Genomic DNA, 22735 nt, shown 5'->3' with positions numbered 1-22735 from the left:
CAAAAGGTGTGCATTCGTAAACCCAAATTTGAACAAATGCATCAGAAGTTGCACATCTGTGAACGCTATGTTAATTCAGCATTTTAATGAGCGAGCACAAAACCATTTTACAACTGCTCGAATCTGCTCCTGCAAGTCTCAGCTGTGGGGTTTTTGCAGGTTGTTTTGCAACACCCCGAGGTGGTAAATGTGTAGCAAAAGTATTCGTATCCGTAGATGACAGAGCGTCCGTGAGCGGGACAAAATAGTCCCGCCCATAATTTCCTAATCCAATGAAAATCGCCGGCAGGGATGCATTTCTCAAATTACAGTGACGGCTGGTGGTGATTTTGGGTGGGTGGGCTAAAGAATGCATTACATTTATCAATACTTCACAGGGCTCCAGACGCCATGAGGTCACCTTTATATCTCTGTTCATAACTTTCATATAATGTCTATGATTTTTAAACAAGATTAAGGTGTAGAGAAAGGCATTTCTTTATTTGAAGCACAATTATAAATAAAAAGAAAAATAAGGTGTTTAAAGTGCTTCACTGAGCTGAAATTGAACATTTCGAACTAAACCATTAAGCAAAATAAAACTTTTTTTGTGCTTAAAGTATTACACAATTAAAATGTTGACTGGTCTCCCTTTGCGCAAAATGCGGCTGTAGACGATCACACACTCTTTGATAGAGACGTCTGTGTCGCCGTCAATCATGAAGGACATGTAGGCCTATGTGGCGTTTCCGACGTCCGCAGCTGACATTAAAGAAAACCGATTAGAAAGTAAATAATCCACTTCATTCATTTTCATGCTAACGCCCGCCATACTGCACTTGCGCTACTGTGCTGTGATTAGTCGAAGGACACTGTACTGTAGCTACTGTGCTAGGTCATAGGCTGTGCTAGGCCTTTGGGCTAAACTAATTTAGCCCAAATGGGAAGCATATGAAGGGGGCGTGTCAGGGCACCTGTCAATCAAACGTCAATGGAAGCTTACGCTACTGCGCTTGGGCTGAATACATTTAGCCCATTCACAGGAAAAAAACGAAGATATATATATCCTGGGTTTTTCTGTCACTTTTTGGTGCTGTTGCTCCTTTAGGTTCTACCAAAATTTAAAACAATATGTTCTAAGTTTTTAATATTTTTTTATTTATTTTCACTGTAAGAGGGCTTAGCCCTGTTAGCCCATTTATACCAGCCGTCCCTGACTGGGACCCATCGCGTGCCAGCCATGGAGCTATAAAGATCGCAGCATTCTTAGCGCGGGTACGTTTCTTTCTGGAGAAGTGAAGAGGGCGTCCTACTGAACGGAGGTGGGTATCCTACATTATGTAAAATGAAATGACTTAGTTCAAGGGAATTCTCCCCAAAGTATTGCATTAACATTTCTGAATTTATGTTATGGCGACCATTAAAATACATTCAAGGACATTTGCGGCATGTTAATGAAATACTTTGGGGGGAATTCACTTGAACTAAGTCATTTCATTCAACATAATGTAGGATACCCATCTCCGTTCAGTAGGACGCCCTCTTCACTTCTCCAGAAAGAAACGTATCCCGTGCTGAGTATGCTGCGATCTTTATAGCTCCATGGCTGGCACGGGGTGGGTCCCAGTGTAATTTGAGAAATGCATCCCTGCCGGCGATTTTCATTGGATTAGGAAATTATGGGCGGGACTATTTTGTCCCGCTCACGGACGCTCTGTCATCTACGGATACGAATACTTTTGCTACACATTTACCACCTAGGGGTGTTGCAAAACAACCTGCAAAAAAAACCACAGCTGAGACTTGCAGGAGCAGATTCGAGCAGTTGTAAAATGGTTTTGTGCTCGCTCATTAAAATGCTGAATTAACATAGCGTTCACAGATGTGCAACTTCTGATGCATTTGTTCAAATTTGGGTTTACGAATGCACACCTTTTGGGCATGTTCTCAGATTATGAAACACGGGTGTGCGAATGTGTTTTGCACCAACTGCGCTGCAATAATTGTAGCAAAAGGATTTGTGCAAAAATATTTATATTTTTTTTACGACTACAAATGTACTGTTACACATTTGCGACTTTAGAGTACACATGCAAAATAAATATATACGACTTCAAATTTACTGTGACTTTAGTGTACGCATTCAAATTCTGCAGTTACAGGTGCTAAAGACTTTTGCTACAATAATACCTTCATACTCTTTAGCCTACCATAGACGTATCCATTGACGGCGCATTCCCCGCTATATTGGAGAGGCCGAGACTGGCCTGTAAACAAATACAAATCGACTGTGGAGGAACGGTTTTCTAAATAAATAAAAACTATAAGGTTTAAAATTCTAAGAGTTAAATTTGTCCTTTTGTATTTAAATGACTAGGCTATTTGAAATCAGTTGAGAAATGTAAACGTATTGGTGCTTATATCCAAAAAAAAACGCAGCTCGCTCATGCATTTCTTTATGTTTACAGGGCAGTCTTGTTCTCTCCGATATGGTGGCAACGTTGACATACGATCCAAAGGCAAATGCATGTTTATGATTATTATTGCCACACCCAGGAAATCATGGAAAAAATCTCTGACCAGTGTCTTCAAGCATAGATACATTGGTTCTGTTCTAAGGTCACCTAGGAACGAGGTTAGCCTGGTGGGGGTAATTTAGCTAATTGGACAGCCACCACCTAGGCCGCTCCACTCTATGTATGAGAAGGTAGAGGGATGTCATGTAAAGAAGCGAGCAGCCAGTCCTGTTGATCATGGTGTCAACATAAGTTTCCACCAAGTCGAATATATAGATAGCTTAAAGGTGACATATTTTACCACCAGGTGTGAGTGTGATTAGCCATTACAAGCTGTTATCTGCTTATCTGAATATCTGTATACATCTAGGTGGAAACGCCCATTTGTGATATCAGAAGAGGCAGAAACAGCTTCTAATTGCTTATCACATTCCCACCTGGTGGTATAATATGTTCCCTTTCAATGAGGCCTGGTTTAAGCATTGTGGGATATTGGAGGAAAGACTGTATATATATTTTCTTTTTCTTTTTCCAAATTCATTATTTTATGTATTATCATCATAATAGGCTCCCTGACTAGCCACAATTGTTAGTTCAGCTTTGGCTGTGTTAGAGATGTTAATCCTGAATAGCTATTGTAGTTTTCCTTTTGACATTTCATTTTTGACGGGGTTCTGTGTTTTGTGAGGCCTTTGTGCTTATGAACTGTGCAGGGTGCTTGGCTGGTTCATACATAATAATCTCCTTTGCAATATAGGAAAATATCTGGGGCACAAGGCTTATTGCTAAGATTCAATATTTTTTTGTGATCTTGACCTCAAGCCCTCGATTCATTCAGATCTCCCGTCTGTCAGGGCAGAACTTCTTTGGCTCATTTCGCAGATGCAAGTAACCAATATTTCTTCCGTTGCCTCGGTGGAGGGCTTGCCATTCCTTCACAACCTCGGTGCGGTAAGCCAACGCTGTCCATATATCTGACGGCATGGCGACTCGTCATGGAGGAGGACAGTGGAGACGACCTGGACAGAGGTAAGAGCTTCAGCTTCAAAGGGCCTCTCCTGCTCCTCTGTGTCGCGTGCTTCTGCGTCTTTGCCTCCCCGGCAAAGCCACACCGTTTCGCCCACCTGTTTGGTGAAATCATGGGCGAGGCAGCGGTCATCAAGGCAGACCCGCGCCATCTTTAAAGGGGACATTATTATACCACCAGGTGTGAGTGTGATTAGCCGTTACAAGCTGTTCTGAAAATCTGCCTCTTCTGACATCACAAGTGGGCATTTCCACCTATGCGTGTGACCTGGATAGATCAGTCTACCAGCCTACCCAGTGGACTGTAGCAAATGTTGCTCATCTATCCAGAACACTTCTAGGTGGACATGCCCACTTGTGATGTCAGAAGAGACCGATTTTATAAACGGCTTGTTACGGCTAAACACACTCACACCTGGTGGAACATTATGACACCTTTAAATCAGTCAGGGGGTGACCAAAACCCCAACGCAGTACACTTGTACGCCGACAAACAAACACCAATGTATTGCTATCACAACAAATATACACTTAAATAGTGCGCCGCCAATACACAAGAACCGACAAAACCCAATGCTATTTGAACACTATATAACTTTATCATAGCTGCAATACAATGTCACAAAACCCAGGTTAAATCTGCTATGGCAATGGTAAAGATATCACTTAAATAGACCTCCGCAAAGGCCATTAAAAGTGACTGCAGGGGGCGTGGATGGTCGTCTGATGGTCGTCTGAGGGGGTGACGCCCACTTGTGGCGCCAGGCCTGCATCAGGGGCATCGCCCAGAGCTATAGAGAGAGTTGCGACACGCTATGATCTCGCCGACAGGGTGGTCACGTGGTTGTCACGTGGTTCATGTAAGCCTCAATAGTTCCAAACACGGCGCGCAGTCAATGTTATTCTATGGGACGACAGCAGAGATTTCAATATTGAATGGTAAATATGAATTTTTGTCTGACTGTTATGGCATTATCGCATATTTGTTAATGTCAGTTTTACATTTAGAGTGGTAGGGGGACAACTGAAAGCTATCTCTAAGTATTACTTGGATACGTTTTTAAGTTTGAGGGAAAGCTTCACGTTCGTGTTAGCATACTGGCATATCTGTATTGAAATCAAAGTATTCAAGATGTTTTACCATGATCATTTTAAGATATGAGCCACACAAAGTATCAAATATATTAAAGAATAACAACTCATTACGCTTGGATGAATGAAATAGTTTTTTTTTTTATTAAACAATTAGTGTGACAAGAACAAGTGAGTGCGATTGTGTGAACAGATTCAAGAATGGACACAGCAGGGAACACTATATACTTAGGGCAAACCATTAACATATAACGTTGCAAATATACTATACTTTATGCCATTACAATACTAATAGCCCTGAGCAAATTCAAAATTGGTTTAGATCAATGGTCATACCATGGTTGGCTGTGCAGCGTTTGGATTCTCCAATCGGTCCGAGAAGGGTTACCACATGTATGGCTTCCAAGGACCAAGAGCGCAGGAAGAAATGGATGGCAATGGTCAGCCGTCAAAACGTACAAGTGACAGGGGTCAGTAACAGTCAAAAACTGATCTTACAAGCCTACCTACAGGTACACTTTGAAGATGACCAATTCACTGCCACAAAAAGAGAAGGGATATTGAAGCTGAGGCCCGATGCAGTCCCAACAGTTTTTATTCATCGCCCTAAGCCGAAGAGGAGGAAACCCCCTTCTGTGAGGGTGCCTCCAGAACCAAGTGCAACGGACCACACATATTGCGCCAAATTAAACTTCGGTATGATCCATGCAGCTAACAATATTCCCCATTTCATGTGATTCAAGGATAATCGACACTCCTAATGAGATTACATAATTCATATTTGAACATTCAGTTTAAAAAACAACCAGAGGTCAGGGATTCTCTGAGGATTTGCACACAATGTAGATAATCGACACATTTCTACCTAATTAACAATTGCCGGTAGATCCATTTATACATTTTATTGGTTTCTGATTGGGGCAGATGATTTAATTCACATTACAGAAATGTTTCGCTTTATTTAATTTTCTTACATTGCCTTACATTGGAGATGACAGTAGTTGCAAAGGCAAAATACATATAACAGCAACATTACCTTGTAATTGTTACAGAGATTGAGGGAGAAATTTAGGTGGATTTCAAGAGCGATGAAAAGGACATGACAGGAGACAGAGAGAGCAATCAAGAGGCCACTTTGCCAGGGGCAGGTGATCCAGGGGCAGGTGATCCAGAGACTACCAGGGACTAGACTGCCAGGGACTGATGGGGTGACTGTGGAGGACCTAATAAGGCAACTAGAAAAGGAAAAATTAATGAGAAGGAGAGCAGAGAGGGCTCTTGTAAAACAAAAAATAATCCATTTGGCACTAAGAAAGAGAAACAATTCAGTCAACAACAATGTGGCATTCGGCGGTCGAGGAACCAATAAGATAAAGTTTAGTTAAAGAACTAGTGACAAGTTGCCAACAACGCCACCCCAGGAATTTCACCTGGAGAGTTAGATTAACCTAAGTTAAAGCACACAAGTTCGTTTACTAATGAAAGCTTGAGACTGGGTCCAGCATACAAATTCAATTCCTTTTAATTAATATATATAATCTTTAAACATGACTTCTCAATAAAATATGTTCACACAACCACACTAAAGCGAACACACACACACACAAAATACACAAAAAGGGAAGGGCAAATAACTAAATGGGGTTTAAATCAGGGTTAAATCGCTTCAACCCACAACTTAAACAACCCCAATAAATGCAAACCAAAAGAAAACTAACAAAGAAATTAAATCAAAAGTAATGGAGATTTATCCAAACTGGATAAACTGAGTTGCATCTCTTGTGCCTGGCGCGGGAACTGGCAATGTAGCCTACGTGCAACGCTCAGCTGTTATGTACGTTATAGCTACAGTATGCAGCCAAGGGCCGCGCTATCGCTGAGCCCCGTCTGTCTCGCTGGATTTGTGAGGGTCTTTGCTTAGCCTACACTTGGCAGGACTTGCACTAGGCAGGACTTACCGTTACATCTTCAGGGCCTCGCTTCACGGCATCTTCATGGCGCTTTTGTCCGCTTTCACATGTTGGACATGTCCAGGGGCTCACTCGGCCACTCTGTGTTGGAGCCCGGGCCCATTCTATGGCTATTCTATGGCTATGGATATTGGCTTATCTCTTGTTACGATTGCGCTTCACTTCAGCTTATCTCTGCTGTCCCCTTTCCGCGGGGGGGTTGTTTAATGGGGCTGTTGCTATGCTAGGTATTGTAGTTATTTGCTAGATATGTCATGTGACATTGTAGATATTCTGCTTATTAATTTATGATGTTGATTAATTCTGTTTTATACAATGTAATTCAGCTCCAAGCTTCACCCAGTGCATTAGCCCGTGTATATTAAACTTTATTTATATATTTTTATACATTAATTAGCTACTTATCATCACCAAACGTCAATCAGAACAATCCGACCGCAATTAGAAGCAGAAAGGGAAAATCCAGTGCGGCAGGGGTAGGAGCCACACTATATATACTGAATGTGCTAAGATTACCTCTTGCAACCCTGATGGCATCGCATAGTGCATTGGCCATTTTGAGACATTGGAACAATATCATTGATAGGTTACAACATATTGGAATCATACCAGAATTCACTCAATATTCGGACTAACTTAATATATGCCATATGCATCGTGTATACATGCTTGGCATGAATGGCCCAAGTTGGAATGGAACCTAGAGCATGGAACCCTTAACCCTTCCAGGGTTCCATGCTGTACCAATTAGGGAATCCACTGACATGATCTAGATAACGCTGCCCATTGAGAGTACATCATGGATGCCTTCATCTCAAAACTCTCCACCTCACTACAGTTTGAGCCTCACTTTGAGGATGAAATGTTCCAAATACTTGTGCACTTTGAAGGACATTGCTCCCACTTCCTTTTGCCTTTTTCTCCCATTACTCTTCTGGGGATAAACATTTTCTGTCAATCTATTTGTTGTGATATTTTGATTTGATCCCATTTATATGAGCAAAGATCTTTATTATTTAAAGTGGGTTACTAGGCTGTCTTTATTGCTATGATTAGTGTGCATGTCTAAAACATTGCCAACTTCTCTCAGTTAATTGGTCCATTACATGGGAGTGCATTCATCTAACACCATTATAAATCAGGATAGTTAGTAACTGTTAGTGTGGAGCTTGCAACACAGATATATATCTGTAATTGATACTGTGGAGCTGGTAAGGGGAGAAAGAAGGTCAGTTCAAATATATATTTTTTTATCCTTCAAAGGCTTGTCTGCAAATATCATTTGATTATTTATTTTTTGATTATGGTTTAATAATAATAATAATCCATTGATTTTCTATAGCGCTTTCCAGTGACCCAAAGACGCTTACAGTGACTGAGACATAAATACGAAAAAGGGTGATGACAATTTAGGGGGACAGGCGGAAGACAGCACAAAAGAGAACAGAAGCAAGGTGGAGTGTGATAATAGATGGGGACGAGGGTGGTTATGGGTAAGGGAGGTCATAGGCTTGGGAAAAGAGGAAGGTTTTTAGATGGGTGTGGGAATGTGGGAAGCGAGGGAGAGTCGCGGACCGGGTGGGGGAGAGCGTTCCAGAGTCGGGGTGCTGTTCTGGAGACGGCTCCGCCACCGAAGGTTTTCAGTGATGGTCGTACGGTCAGAGTGAGGGTGGAGGACGATCGGAGGGCTCGGGAGGGGCGATGGGGGAGGAGGAGGTCATACTGGTAGGGCGGGGCCAGGTGGTGGAGAGCTTTGAAAGTCAGGGGGAGTATTTTGAAGTGTATATGTTGTTTGATGGGGAGCCAGTGGGGAGTGAAGAGAATGGGTGTGAGGGAGAAGGGGCAGCAGAGTTTTGGAGTCTATGGAGGGAATGAGAGGTGATGCCAGTGCGGAGGGAGTTGCAATAGTCTAGACGGGAAGAGATGAAGGTGTGGATAAGGGATTCAGCAGCAGGGGGGGACAGGCAATGTCTGATTTTGGCGATGCGACAGAGGTGGAAGTAGGAGGTCTTGACAATGGAGGTGACATTGAGATCAGAGAGGATGGGGTCCAGGATTAGAACAACGATTGCATGCCAGGGGGGAGGGAGTTATGGTCGAGGTGTCGGATACTGGCGCTGGTAGTCAGGGAGCTTTTTTTATTTTTTTTATATATATTTGGGAGATTTTATAGTTTAAACCTTCTTCTATTAGGATGAAAATATATTATTGACCAATATATAAATGCGATAGATATCTGCATTATACTGAGCCTCTGGAGCTGGCAAGGGGAGAAAGGTCAGTTAAATTCAATATTTTTTTCCATTGATAGGCTTGTCTGCAAATATCATTTTATTATTCGTTTTTTTATGGTTTAAGCCTTCTTCTGTTAGGATGAAAAGATATTATTGACCAATAAATACAAGATCACACAATGCCCAAGAAAGCTGCACCATGCCAATGAATTTTCATGGTCTCCAGTTGCTGTAGGAGAGACAAATCAAATCGATTTTATTCAATTATTTAGAATATATTCCATGTACTAACTTGGTTGCACAAAGGATAACAAAGGCCTTAAAACATTCACACATCAATACATTCATAAGAAGCCGTATTTGTTCCTCTTCAGCACCTGACATAGGCACTAGGACTAAAAATTAAGCAACACCAGCAGCAGAGGAAAGAACGCCAGCTTTTTCTCGCTGAGTATTCCTGTGAATGTGGTACAGATTGGATAGCAACACAGTCTCTGCAACAAATCCCACAGAACACAATGCCAAGCTGTTAACAAACACGGTCACCCGTGGTAACCGTGTTTGACTATGAACAAATATGGTTCATTTTAACACACATGCTTTTTTTTAATAATTCATATTAGACCCATAGATTGAAACACAAAGCTTGAGGACACGGTTCTTGTAATCATTTTATAACATACTTATAACAAATAAAGGCAATCTCAAATTGTTGCAAATGCATGCAAGTTCTCCAACTTTAGTATTGAGGCTTGCATTCAAAATCTTTGCTGGTAATTGCAGTTAAAATAAATATTTAAACATCCTTCAACGGCAAGCCTATTTATGTTAGTAAATAGGCTTGCCGTTGAAGAATCTTTAGTAGTTACACATAGTAGTTCACACATAAAGCAGGAAGACCTACCAGCTACAATTGCAAACATTTAGGTAAAAAACGAATAATCTTTGTGCTACTATCTTCTTTGTGCTACTATCTAGTTTCCACCTCTGTGGCTAACCCATAATCAGATCTCAATTAATCAAGCGTTAACGCATATACCATTTTCTCTTTTGTACATGTTACAAGCATTTTTAGGCAAAGTGGCATACTTTTCTTAAACATGAGAGATGAAAAAGTAATTTCATTCAACGGGAAACACCCTTTAGTTGTACATAGTTAGAATTCAATTCAAAATACATATGAATAGTGCCCACAATGCAATTTACACTATTGTATTGAGCTCCATATAAATCTACTGATCAAACCACATGTAGGCTTCTCAAGTGCATGAAAGCGGTAAAGACCTTTGCTGGGCTTTATCGTAGCTGCAGAGCATCATAGCGAAACACAAGAAAACCATACTGTAGGCAACATGCAAATGAAGATTTAGATTATTAATTATTGATCTTGCCAATCAACCGAACAATCAATTCTGCCAGACCCAACAAGATTTTCCATTAAAATGATAGGAATAAGGTCAGGTAAATATCATAAATAAAACGTAAAGAAATAGAAACAATAAAACATTACATATATTTTAAAAAGCATTTCAACTATCAAATATATATTTTTTATATTCAATATATTTTGATCAATTGGTTGCTTTTCACCAAAGCCTATTCAAGTTTCAATTTGTAAGATTGAGCCCCTTTCAGTTGTTGGGGGGGAAACTTTCAGAGTAAAAAAAACTGTTCTGTCCACTAAATGGCTGTTCAACTGTATGACACAAACTAGTGTAGCTTGGTTGGCTAGCTGGCGTGAGTAGGAGGGGTTATCGAAAGTCGATGGTAAGGTTCTCTCAAACCATTATACTTTTTTTATTTGTAGAATTCATCAGTTAAAGGATGTGAATTTATTGTTACCATTATTGAAATCACTATCGATCAATACCAACGTAGCCTCACTCCGAGTTGGGCTTTTGGCATTAAGTGCTGATGCAAATGGTGTCCTTGTGCGTCTTCAGTCGAGACACACAAGGACGTCTTCATTCGAAGACGGACAAGGCAGGGGATTTTCAACTCATTACAATGTAATCCCTCCACGGCGAACAGTGATAAATGCGTAAACCTAACCCTAATCCTAACCACTACTACCCCTAACCCTAACCACTACTACCCTAACCCTAACCGCTACTACCCTAAACCTAACCCTAACCACTACTACCCTAACCATAACCACTACTACCCTAACCATAACCACTAATACCCTAACCTTAACCGTTACTACCCTAAGATAAGATAAGATAAGATAAGATAGTCTTATTACCCTGTATCTCCTCATCTTAACCATTGAGGAAACTCAGCTAAACTACTTATTATCCCACGCCTGGACCACCGCATTCCCCAGGGATCTGACCTTGTCTTGCTCCTTCCCCGTCAGCCCCGTCTTAACCACAGTGGACGTCTCTGAGGGCGGCTTGGCGCTGCTCGGCTCCGAGTGGACCACCACGCCGCACGCCATCCGGGACGGCCTCTTCGGCGCCAATGCCAGCGAGACGGGGTCGCTGTTCTGATCGTTGTGAACGCGGTTCGTCACTCCAAAGACCATGTGGTTGGGGATGGGGCTGGGATCCTTGAGGCGCGTTGTGTTGCCGCCGCCTCCGTGGGCGGGCTTCCCCCTCCTGTTTCGGCCGGTCCTCTTGTCCCAACGCCAGCAGCGGAACAGGCAGCAGAACGGTCGGGTCTTGCACACTCCCTGGAACCCCCTCTTGAAGTTCTCGTTGTAGTAGCCGTAGATGATGGGGTTGACGCTGGAGTTGGAGAAGGCCAGCCAGTGTGCGAACGGGAAGAAGTAGCTGGACAGCATGTCGAGCTGCTCGCTGTCCAGGCCCGCGTAGTCGGTCATCATCATCAGGGTCCACAGGGGCAGCCAGGAGAGCATGAAGAGCAGGGCCACCACGATCAGCATCTTGATCACCTTGATCTTCTTCTGGGATATGACCGGACGGCCAGCTCTTCGCGCCAGGCACGGCGCTGTGTGGTTGCTGGCCTCTTGCTGGTCGCGGCCGGAGACCACGGTGGAGTAGAGCTTGACGCCGATGCATCCGTACATGACGGTGATGAAGGCGAGAGGCACCATGTAGATGTGGGTGAACAGCACGGCGGTGTACGCCTTCTTCATCAGCGGGTTGGCAAAGTTTTCGTAGCACATGTACAGCGGGTAGGTGAGGTTGAGGTTGTCGTTGTACACCAGGAAATAGTAGCCCACCTTATCGACGGTCAGAGCGAGCACCGCGGGGCACGTGATAGCCACCGCCAGCACCCAGATCAACCATATGGTCGCCTTAGCGATGAATAGTGTCAACTTTGGCTGCAGGGGGTAGACTATGCAGCGAAACCTAGTGTTAGAAAATATAAGAGAAAGTCCTTCACTTTAAGGTACATGATGATAATAATAAAAATAATAATAAATTCGATTTATGTAGTGCCTTTCCAACTCAAGGACGCATTGCAATGTGGACAGCACAACACAAGGAGACGAGCAGATAAACAAGAGGGTGGGTCACAGGCAGTAAAACATATGCCTGGTTGCAGGTTAGAAAGCACTGTAAAAGAGACATATTATACCACCAGGTGTGAGTGTGATTAGCCTTAAAAGCCGTTTTCGAAAATCTGCCCCAGTGGTCCCTTAAATTTGTAGATGAATAGACATGAGTAGAATCACGGCATTAAAACCTTTTACTATACTATATTTCATGTTTTGTGAGCTTGTCAGGGGAAAAAAGCTGAAAGAATAATTCCAGTGAAATGGCAGTGGAGTGCATACGGTACAAACCTCTCAACGGCAATGGCCACCAGTGTGAAGACGGAGGCTGAGACAGACACGCCCTGTACGAAACCACTCAACTTGCACACGATGTTGGTGAAGGGCCAACCTGTCAAAGGAGGTCGATATTGATCATTTGGAAGCAAGTCAGTTCTACCTGACCGCACATATTTTATGCTCCCTTATAGATGGATAGATAAAAAGACACAGAGCATCAAAATTGTCTAAGGTCAAGGGTGATGGGGTCATTTGGTACACATACAGGATTATATATGCTATGGACATACGTGTCTTGAATACATTTTGCTGTAGATGAGCCGATTTCTTCATTCAAACAAATGTAAACAATGTTGCTAAGATAATAACCTAAGTGGATGTTCCAAATTCGCAATTTTACTTGATAAAGTGACAATTTATATCATTGGCCTTTAAACAATTGTGAGGACCAGTTTAGCTTAGTTTAGTCAGTCATCGCTAACCCTAACCCTAACCTTTGTACAGTTTAGAAATAAACGTCGCCATCACAAGATTTCATTTTTACAGGGTTACTGTTGTGTGGTTGGTACCTGCGATGAGTTTGTTACTCTGATGAGGTTTATGTACCTGTTAAGAGGTTGTCATTACCTGGGATGAGATGGTTATTGCCTGTGATGAGATGGTTGTTATGAACTAGGGCCCGACCGATTTATCGGCCTGCCGATTTAATCGGCCGATTATAGCCTTTTTGAAAATAATCGGCATCGGCCAAAAAGACGCCGATTACAACCGATTTTATTTATTTATTTATTTTATTTTTTATTTTTTTATAAATGTTATTGCGATTAGTATCCTGCAGATCGCGCTCCTACTCGCCTTGCTAACTAACAACTTTAGCTGGAGTAAAAAAGAGGAGATTGAATTTTACCGTACAACATGAAAGCACGCTCGCTCAGGCAGCTGCGCGCTCACCTCACCAATGTACACAAGACGCGTTGTTTGAGCATGTTGTGCCTGTTTTTCTTTAGGTCCCAGGCCATGTTAATTTGTTATACTGTACGGTGAGACCATACTGCTCAGCACGCACGTGTTAGTCACTGCTCACGAGCGCAGCACATTGGGAGTTAGTTATTTATTTTACATTTTACATTACACTCATTTTTGACTGTAAATGTATTCTAAAACACTCAAAGGTTCTGCATTCAATTCACATATTCGTCAAAAGTGTTTAAAGTATATTTAAGGTATCAAAAACTACGTTTTATATGTTTTTCTTTTTTTTTAATCGGCCGATTAAATCGTAATCGTAATTTTTCTCTGAAAATAATCGGCATCGGCACTCAAAAATCAATATCGGTCGGGCCCTATTATGAACGGTACTGTAGAATGTTGGTGTATTTTAGTGTCTCTCTGTTGTTCACATTTCTAGTCTAGGGACAGGCCAGGGCCTCTCATACTGATACAAGGTGTTCCCCAACATTCTGCCATTGTTATGTCTCAACAAGGTTGAACCGACCTGGTCCTCCGGGACATAGCCAGGGCCAGATACCGTATCAATGCTGAGAGTGCGTCTGTTTTCGTGTTATTCATATATATATTGTATAATACTCGCCCCAACCCTTTGGTTCGATGAGAAGAGGGTTCGACAGCCAAGGAACAAGTTATCAAACTGCTCCACCACCGGGTCCACTATAGATTATTCAACCTAAGTGTATCTCGCTGTATTACATCCTGGAAAATAAACCATCTATTCAACCCTCTAATCCAACCTGTCAAGCTGCTTTGATTTCGACTTCAAGAATTACTACTACGACTGAAAATACACAACGCAGAGTCTGTCCGAACAGTTTAGAAAAAAGCTGAAATCTAACAGTACTGAGGTTACTCTTACCTGTGATGAGGTTGTTCTTACCTGTGATGAGATGGTTGTTATGAACGGTACTCAGGTTACTCTTACCTGTGATGAGGTTGTTCTTACCTGTGATGAGATGGTTGTTATGAACGGTACTGAGGTTACTCTTACCTGTGATGAGGTTGTCCACCAGCGTGGTGGGAATGCAGAAGATTCCCACCAGCAGGTCGCTGACGGCCAGGTTGAGGATGAAGAGGTTGGTGATGGTGCGCATGCGACGGTTCCCCAGCACGATGAGGCACACCAGGATATTTCCCACCATGCACAGCAGGAAGATGAAGAGGTAGGCCAGGATGTAGCCCACGGCGATGTGCAGAGAGTGCGGGTAGTACGAGAAGTAGGTGGCGTTGGTGATGTTGACGTCCCCGTACACGTGACGACTGATGTTGTAAAGGGTTGCCATGGTGGCTGATCCTTCCACCACCTCCAGCACCTCGTCCTCCAGGCTGGTCGGTGCATCCATGCTTCCGTCCTGGGGTCACTGGCAAAGGGTCAGGGACCTAGAGACCGAGCTGCAGAAACATCACACTTAAGGATGAGGATTCATAATTTTAAAAACGTGTGTTCTCTAATGTCTAAAATACAATCGAATCAGAAGTATAAAGTGAATCGAATTAATAACTGACACACACAAGGAGAATAGAACTAAGCTCACCTGGAACCCTCTACCCTCTACTACCCTGCTATAATATCTTCAATATTGAGATGTCTAATTTCGATACATTACAAAAACAATGACGTCTCATACATTCAACTGTTTTTTCCCCAATTATTATGAATTATGTATTGCGATTGGGCTTAAGTCTCTTAATTGATAAGCAACCCAGATTCCATACCCTATTAGCAATAGCTCCAATATTGTCTGGTTTTAGAGCATGTTGTTTTAAGCATGTTATGGGACATACAGGGAAGTTAACAATGAACATTTCTGACATTGTTGATATGATATTGCTTCTACCTATAGTGCTTTTAAAGCTGGGCAGTCCCAAAGCAGGCGACGTAATGACCCACTTTTGCCACAGTGATGCCAGCATGAGATATTGTATTTATCATCCATTTTGGATTAACTGACTGGGGAAAAGTATGCTTGGTTCAATATTTTATACTGTATGATCCTACATCTTACAAACTTAGATGTACTCATAGCTGATCTCCAGACTGCGTCCTACTGAGCGATGGATAAGGATGTTCCCATGCCACCTGGGTATTGGAGTACGCATTAGGGGCCGCTCTAGAAATGGATTGAGATTAAACGTTTGAAACCATACCTCTTGACAAGGTAGCCCTCTCGAGAAGCCGATCCCAGTCTGTACACGAGGCCGGGATAGTTCCCTCTTCACATTACTTATTAATAATTGACGATACTTGTGCATGTATCAAAAAATAGGAATTTGGCAGGCCATATTGTATTTTAAGCTGTTGGAATGGCAATAATTTGTCCTTAAAAAACGGTCCACTTGTTCTAATGCCCTGCCTCTTCCAGGTTGCATTATTTAACGCACGTCCTCCGGCAGATAAAAGAGGGTTACATCAGATGGGACAGGATGGAAGGATTAGACCAGGGGTGCCCAACCAGTCGATCGCGGTCTACCAGTAGACCGCCGACAGATCCCAAGTCGACCGCGAGGGGTGAAGAATGCCGCGTTTCCATTGCAGGGTGCGGAACGGATCGGATCGCAAAGGTGCGGTAGGGAGGGGGCGGAACCGAGGTCGCGTTTCCACTGCCGACAGTAGGCCTACCCTTGGTGGTAGGCCGGATGTCGATCGCCGCGGCAGCTACGTAAACATCGTAAACAACGTCTTCCTCCCCAAGAATGCAGACGAACGTCTCCACCTCCTTGTTCGCCCAAGCAAGCTTTTTACGCGACATGTTAATTGTAAAGAATAATACCTCGAGGCTACTGTTTGTTTGTTTTTATCCCTGCGTCACCCGGAAGTGACGATTCTGTCGACCAATCAACGGAGGGGGGGTGTAGCTAGAATTTCACGGGACCCTTTCAGGCGTCTGGTCTCGTTTTGGGTACCGCAACGGAGGAGTCCCGAGAATGGGGCCGGAACGGGTACGGCAAAGTCCGGGTCACGCCCACTTTTGGCGGTGGAAACGCGACCCGACCCGCACCTTTGCGATCCGATCCGTTCCGCACCCTGCAGTGGAAACGCGCCAGAAGAAAAATAAATAATAATAATTGTTGAGAAGGTGCCGTGCGCAGACGGAATGAAACCCCCACTGAAGTCCGTAGGTTCACGGACTTAGGTTCCCCCCCCCCCCCCCCCCCAAATAACACTAGTTAATTGGGGGGGCAATGTTGCCCCTATACTGGTAGATCTCGGGAGGTTGGCTACTTGACCCCTGGATTAGACCATTGAGGCCTAGGCTAGCCTCCTACGTATTAACCTACAGTGGGGCATGAAAAGCAATGATGGTATTGTCAACTAAAGATGGGAGTTTAGGATAGTACCACAGTGAAGCTAAAGAAATGTTCTTAACCCGAGATATGATGGTCTTCTCTAGCCATTCCCAGCTACCTACTAAATATTAGGGTTTATAGGCCCACTAGTACTTTTGCATTATACGAGTGGTAATACTGAAAATGTCTGGTACTCCTAGGATAGGTATGATTAATTTCTTGTAGGCAATTCTGGGTTTTTTATTTCAAAGATAGCAAATAAAAAGGGATTTAATGTCTTTAAACCAACTCTGTGGGAATTTCAATGGGATGGTGGCTATAGGTTAGCCTTGTAAAACATAAAGATAAAAGCAAGGCCTTCCATCTGCAACGTCCTCTTTGATGGATTGAAGGATACCAGGCCCATTCAGAGTGAAAATATTTGTATTGAGATAGATATTTATTTACAGCTATTTCATACCACTTGTTTTTCCAGACTTAAGGGGCTGTCATGAGTCGTTTTTAAATTAATAATGTTTGAGTAGTATTGCCTCACTTCTGTTCCAATTCAGTTTGTATCTTGACAGACAAAATAATAAGTGTTGAATTAATTCGCACTTAATAAGTGTTGTGACATTACAGGCTTCGACAAATTTAATTATATCTTGTTACCAGGTCTTCATGTAGGCTACTTGTAATAGGATAGGATGTATATCACCAAAACCTCTATCATCCCAGCCTCTAGATCACCCAGCCCTCTATCAACCCAACCCTCTATCACCCCAACCCTTTATCAATCCAGCTCTGTATCACCCCAACCCTTTATCAATCCAGCTCTGTATCACTCCAACCCTCTATCAATCCAGCTCTGTATCACTCCAACCCTCTATCAATCCAGCTCTGTATCACTCCAACCCTCTATCAATCCAGCTCTGTATCACTCCAACCCTCTATCAATCCAGCTCTGTATCACACCAGCCTCTATATCACCCCATCAACTATATCATCCCAGTTCTGTATCACACCAGCCTCTATATCATCCCGGCTCTGTATCACACCACCCTCTATATCACCCTATCCCCTATATCATCCCAGTTCTGTATCACACCAGCCTCTATATCATCCCAGTTCTGTATCACACCAGCCTCTATATCACCCCATCCTCTAGTCTATATCATCCCAGTTCTGTATCACACCAGCCCCTATATGACCCCATCCTCTATCATCCCAGTTCTGTATCACACCAGCCCTATATCAACCAACCCTCTATCAACCCAGTTGTGTATCACAACAGCCTCTATATCACCCCATCCTCTATGGGGTTCTCAAGCGGTGGCAAGCGCTATTTAGTGCTACATTTTTTAATCATAAAATTAAAAACATAATATCAAAGTACTAGTACGAATGGAAACACATTAAGCATGAGATCATTAAAATAGGGTTTAAAATAAGTTTTGCCTTTCCTCTTTCAATAACAGTCTGTTTTATAGACATCCACGATTACAAGCTGAACGGACAGCTAGATATAAGTGCTAAAATTATTAATTACAATCAAACTCACAAACTCTCAACGTTAACCAATCAGACCATATGGGACATGGGCTGTTTCATAAGCGATACAAGCAATAGAGAGGTAAAACTGAATATGTGCCTGACGGTACGATTTGAAAAGGACAATATGATAATTTCTGAGGCTGATTGCAGGTGATGTCTACACCTGAGGCATGTGGCAGGAGACACTTTATTTACAGCACTCCCATGGGCTGGATCTAAATGTCAATGAAAAAATCCACACCACGACCATGCCACCCAAATAGCTATGCTGTTTTTCTCTTCCCTGTTTGTCATTTAATCAATAATTTGACTTTAATGACTGTTATTATTTTTTGGATTTAGATTTCTGCATTAGTTGAATGTGTTTATATAAATTTACTGTGGTGGATATACTTAAAGCTTGATTCTGTGCCAGATTTAACGACTTTGTCATTTACATGTCATTGAATTTGGGTGTTCCCAATCACCTAATGTGAAGAAGGTGATGCTGATGGACAAAGAAGTGATTCAAAGTGAACTAGTTGACATCGAGGCCCCCAGAGAAATGAAAGCTGCTCTCTGTGGTACTGAAAAATGTAGGACCCATGTTATTTCCCATAGACATATGATCGAGGGAACCGGGAGGCTCGGAGGCTGGACTCAGAGGTCATAACTGCAGTCATGTGATTGGCTGAAAACGAGGGAGGCATCTGATTGGCTACAGAGAGTTCCTTGTTGAAATGCATTTGTGAATCCAGCCACGTCAGGAGAATCTCAAAAATCCACATATAAATACAGTCCAGTTCTTACACAAATGCAAACAAGTTCACAAATGAAAAGTGTCTTGTTAATTCAAGTTTAACAGTTTGTATATAAATGTAACAACATCCAAATACATTTTTGATGAGAATTGCAAATATTTTTTTAATTAATATATTTATGGGTTTATATTACATTTATTTAAAACAAGACAAATTTGTGTGTGGATCAGAAATGTGTTTGTGAAACTTATTTTTGTTTATGGATTTATTTTACATTTATACATACTGATATCCATTTGTGTGTGCATTGAAATGTATTTGTGAGAAGAGACAGAGAGTAATTTAAATATAAATCACAAAATACATTTGTGCATCCTTCTCTGTGCATTCATTATTAATGAGACTGTTCTGACCCCAAACGCCGGAGCCCCGCTGCCCGCGGCCTGTGGCCCGCTGCCAAGGCAGTGGTGCCTCGGCAGCGGGCAGCGGGGCTCCAGCAGGAGACAGTCGCGGGCAACAATCCCTTTCTCCTCCATGTCGCGGTTCAGTCTACTTCAGATTGATGTGGACGTGGAAGAACCAGAGACGTCGTAGAACCCGACGCAGTCGTTTGAGATTCATAATGTCATCTGGAAGCGCACAAAGCTTTTGGCCGTGATAATATATATTATATATATGATATAGATATCTATGTATAATATGATATTATTTAGATATAGAGCTCAAGGACTCCCGCCGGAGCGAGTGTTCTAGAATATTTGCAGAACACGGCGAAAAGCTGTGTGCGCCTCACCATTGCGATCCATCCGCTGTAAACACGGGCGCACGGTACCGTGGCCGCAATCTGCTCAGGGCCACACCCCACCCTCCGCCTCTAAAAACCGACGCGTTTGTGGGAAGCTCATTTTGCGACTGGCTCGTATTGGCTGTAATTCTGCAACAAGGCTGAATTTCTTGAACGTCTTCAAGTAATGTATTAGGGGCCCACTAACAACTATTTATAAGCATCCGTAAAGTAGCATGTCATGGGACTTTTAATACCTTGATGTCAATACTGTGTCTGACAAGTTTCAGCGAGGCAAAGCCCTAGTGGCTTTGACTTCTATGATTTAATCATAGAAGGTCACTTCTATTGAATAACAATACATGCGGTTGCTATGGCTGAGAATACTTGTTGCATATTTATACAGGTTCAATGATCAAAGGTCAAATGTCTTTCGATCTGCAATATTGATGAAATTACTAATGAATGTTATTTTCTGTTGAGATTAAAATGTACGTAGGTTGCAGAAATGCCCGCGTGGGTTTGACACACTGTTGATGTAATCATAGCAGGCCATTTCTGTTGAATAAGAACAGTACCTGTGGTTGCTATGGCTGAGACTACAGATTAATTAATCAAAGGTCAAATGTCTTCTTCAACTCCTTGACCAACAATCACATGTCACTTGTCCCTGTAGTATTACTCATTCACGTCACCACCTTGTAAACATTTTAAATTCAGTTCGTATTAAGCAACTGATTAGCTTTGAAAACCATGGGATACACATTTTAAGATTTAAATCTGCGATAGCTTGTTTAATACAAATCAAAACTACAACCATTTCAAAAAACATCTTGAAGGATCCCTATTTTAGCACCAGGTGTGAGTGATTAGCCATTTCAGAATCGTACCTTACCTGTGAAATAGTGAGGTCACAAGTGGGTGGGTCCACATAGATGTATGATGGATAAATAAACTGATCTATCCAGCATACATCGGGCTAAACACTCCCACATGTGATGTCATTATTTCACAGGGCACAGCTGATTTTGGCTAATCCCACTCGCGTATGTAAAATATGAGCCCTTTACAAATTACACAAAGGCAGTAGGCTATGATTACAGAAACAGACTTATTATTCGGCAAGATAGGCCATGCTGTCATACTGACAATGGGGTTCATATATATCATATTTTCAAGTGAAGATGATTATAGGGAGGGCTTCTGATGAAAATAAAAAAATGTGAAATGTTTTTCATCATTTACTATATTGAAAAATATATATTATATTATATAATATGTTGTATACATTATGCTACATGAACTTTTTAGAGGATCCCTAAACATCCACAGGAAAAGCGCATCAGAGCTTCGTGTACAAAACCGTGTATTTGTAATATTATTTGAATAGTTTGTGATGCACAGCGAACTAAGAGTGTGACGTATCGCCCAATGTCCATTCTTTGCTAGATAACTTATCTTGAAGAAATCGGTCCTCTTTGCAAGGAGCTCAGCTTTTGCGAAGGGAGAAAAAAGGCAAATCAAAAAATCCAACTAAATTCAGCAAGGTCTGTTGTCCGACTGCATTATTAATAACTGTTGAAAAAGTCTATTTAATTCATAGCCCTGCAAGCTTTCTCTGAATAAAGCCCGGACCTGACCGATAAATGTACAGCCAGTACATTCTACAAAGGTTTATAACGTGCTTTGTTTATGCCAGGGTTTACATTTATAAGATGGATCATCTTAAGGGACCGTCTAACCAAACAAGCAGAGTAATCACATCCGCGAATCATTTAGAAAGAAGGCGAAATCCTTCATTATACTGCGGAAAGTTCCTACAGTCAACCACTGTAGGAATAACCAGGGTGAAGTAATAACAAATGAAAATATAACCTACCTTTACCAATTCAGATGTTTCCTTCCAACAAACAAGAAGTCGTATGCCCCTCATCTAGTCTTATCCCGACCAGTGTGGCTCCTCTGTCGGCACAGTGTTGCGTCCACCCCCCCCCCCCCCCCCCCCCCCTCCCACCGGTCGCGCACCTTTTCCCATTGGCTTTGATTTCTATGGGCTCAAGATTATAGGCTAAATATGTATATTGATGTTGATTCATCAAAATGTGTTTGTTTTTTTTTATTAAAAAATGAGCATACTTTTAGAGACTTACAGAAATAAACTGTAGGCCTACTTAACCAAAATGTATCTTCCTTGGCCTATCACTTCTTAACACATGTTTTTTCAATTATTTATTTTGCTGGATGTACATGTATTTACATAATCTGAATATACTGTATAATTGACTATAATGGTGAATCCTTATTCACCATTATATAAATAATAATGGTGTAATAATGAAGCAACCAGTCAATTAACTGAGCCATTGTTACACTTAATTGTGGTTTGTTGTTGCCAAAATGCACTGCTTGTTGCAGATAATGCAAATAGGTGGTTCCTTTCTCACAAGACAAAGCAAGGAATTTGCTGCAATCCAGTTTCAACACATTTCTGTCACATTATCACCTGCACATTGTCAATGGTGGGCAGTGTTAGAATCCCTACACCACACTAGGGATACACTACACCTGCAGTATTGTGTCTGTACTCAAACTTTACGACCCTCAACTCTTGACAATGACAAATTCCACAGTAAGCAACATAACATTTCTCAACTTCGGATTCTGTTCATCTTTGAGTTATGGAAGGCTTTTGATTTGAAGGGTTTGGAGAAAAGAAAGACTGCAGTAGAATTTACTATTTGGCAGAACAAGGTTTTACTCAAACACGTATTATCACTGATTGATCATGAGTAGTAATTCAATTGAGAGTAATTCATTTTA

The 22735-nt window shown here is 42.0% G+C and overlaps 1 protein-coding gene across 1 annotated transcript; it reads right to left on the bottom strand.

Moving 5' to 3' along the window:
- Window positions 1-11073: 11073 nt before the first annotated feature.
- On the bottom strand, window positions 11074-21906 carry npffr1l2 (neuropeptide FF receptor 1 like 2). The gene is made up of 4 exons (XM_060054189.1): window positions 21795-21906; window positions 14562-14962; window positions 12572-12671; window positions 11074-12134 (listed from the first exon to the last, which is right to left on the bottom strand). Exons 2-4 carry the CDS (start codon window positions 14911-14913, stop codon window positions 11105-11107), a joined length of 1482 nt encoding a protein of 493 aa, XP_059910172.1. The 5' UTR covers window positions 14914-14962; window positions 21795-21906; the 3' UTR covers window positions 11074-11104.
- Between the last annotated feature and the right edge of the window lie 829 nt (window positions 21907-22735).

Source organism: Gadus macrocephalus, chromosome 6, assembly GCF_031168955.1.
Source record: "Gadus macrocephalus chromosome 6, ASM3116895v1".
Classification (NCBI taxonomy): Eukaryota; Metazoa; Chordata; class Actinopteri; order Gadiformes; family Gadidae; genus Gadus; species Gadus macrocephalus.
The sequence above is the reverse complement of the archived record's forward strand: the minus strand, read 5'-3'. Positions and strand labels throughout refer to the sequence as shown.

Excerpts from the sequence above, each read along its gene's own strand:
- npffr1l2 (XM_060054189.1), bottom strand. The coding sequence starts at position 14,913 with ATGGATGCACCGACCAGCCTGGAGGACGAGGTGCTGGAGGTGGTGGAA. Across the intron at positions 12,672-14,561 it reads GGTGGACAACCTCATCACAG|GTTGGCCCTTCACCAACATC; the intron begins GTAAGAGTAACC and ends CTCCTTTGACAG. Across the intron at positions 12,135-12,571 it reads GTGGCCATTGCCGTTGAGAG|GTTTCGCTGCATAGTCTACC; the intron begins GTTTGTACCGTA and ends TTCTAACACTAG.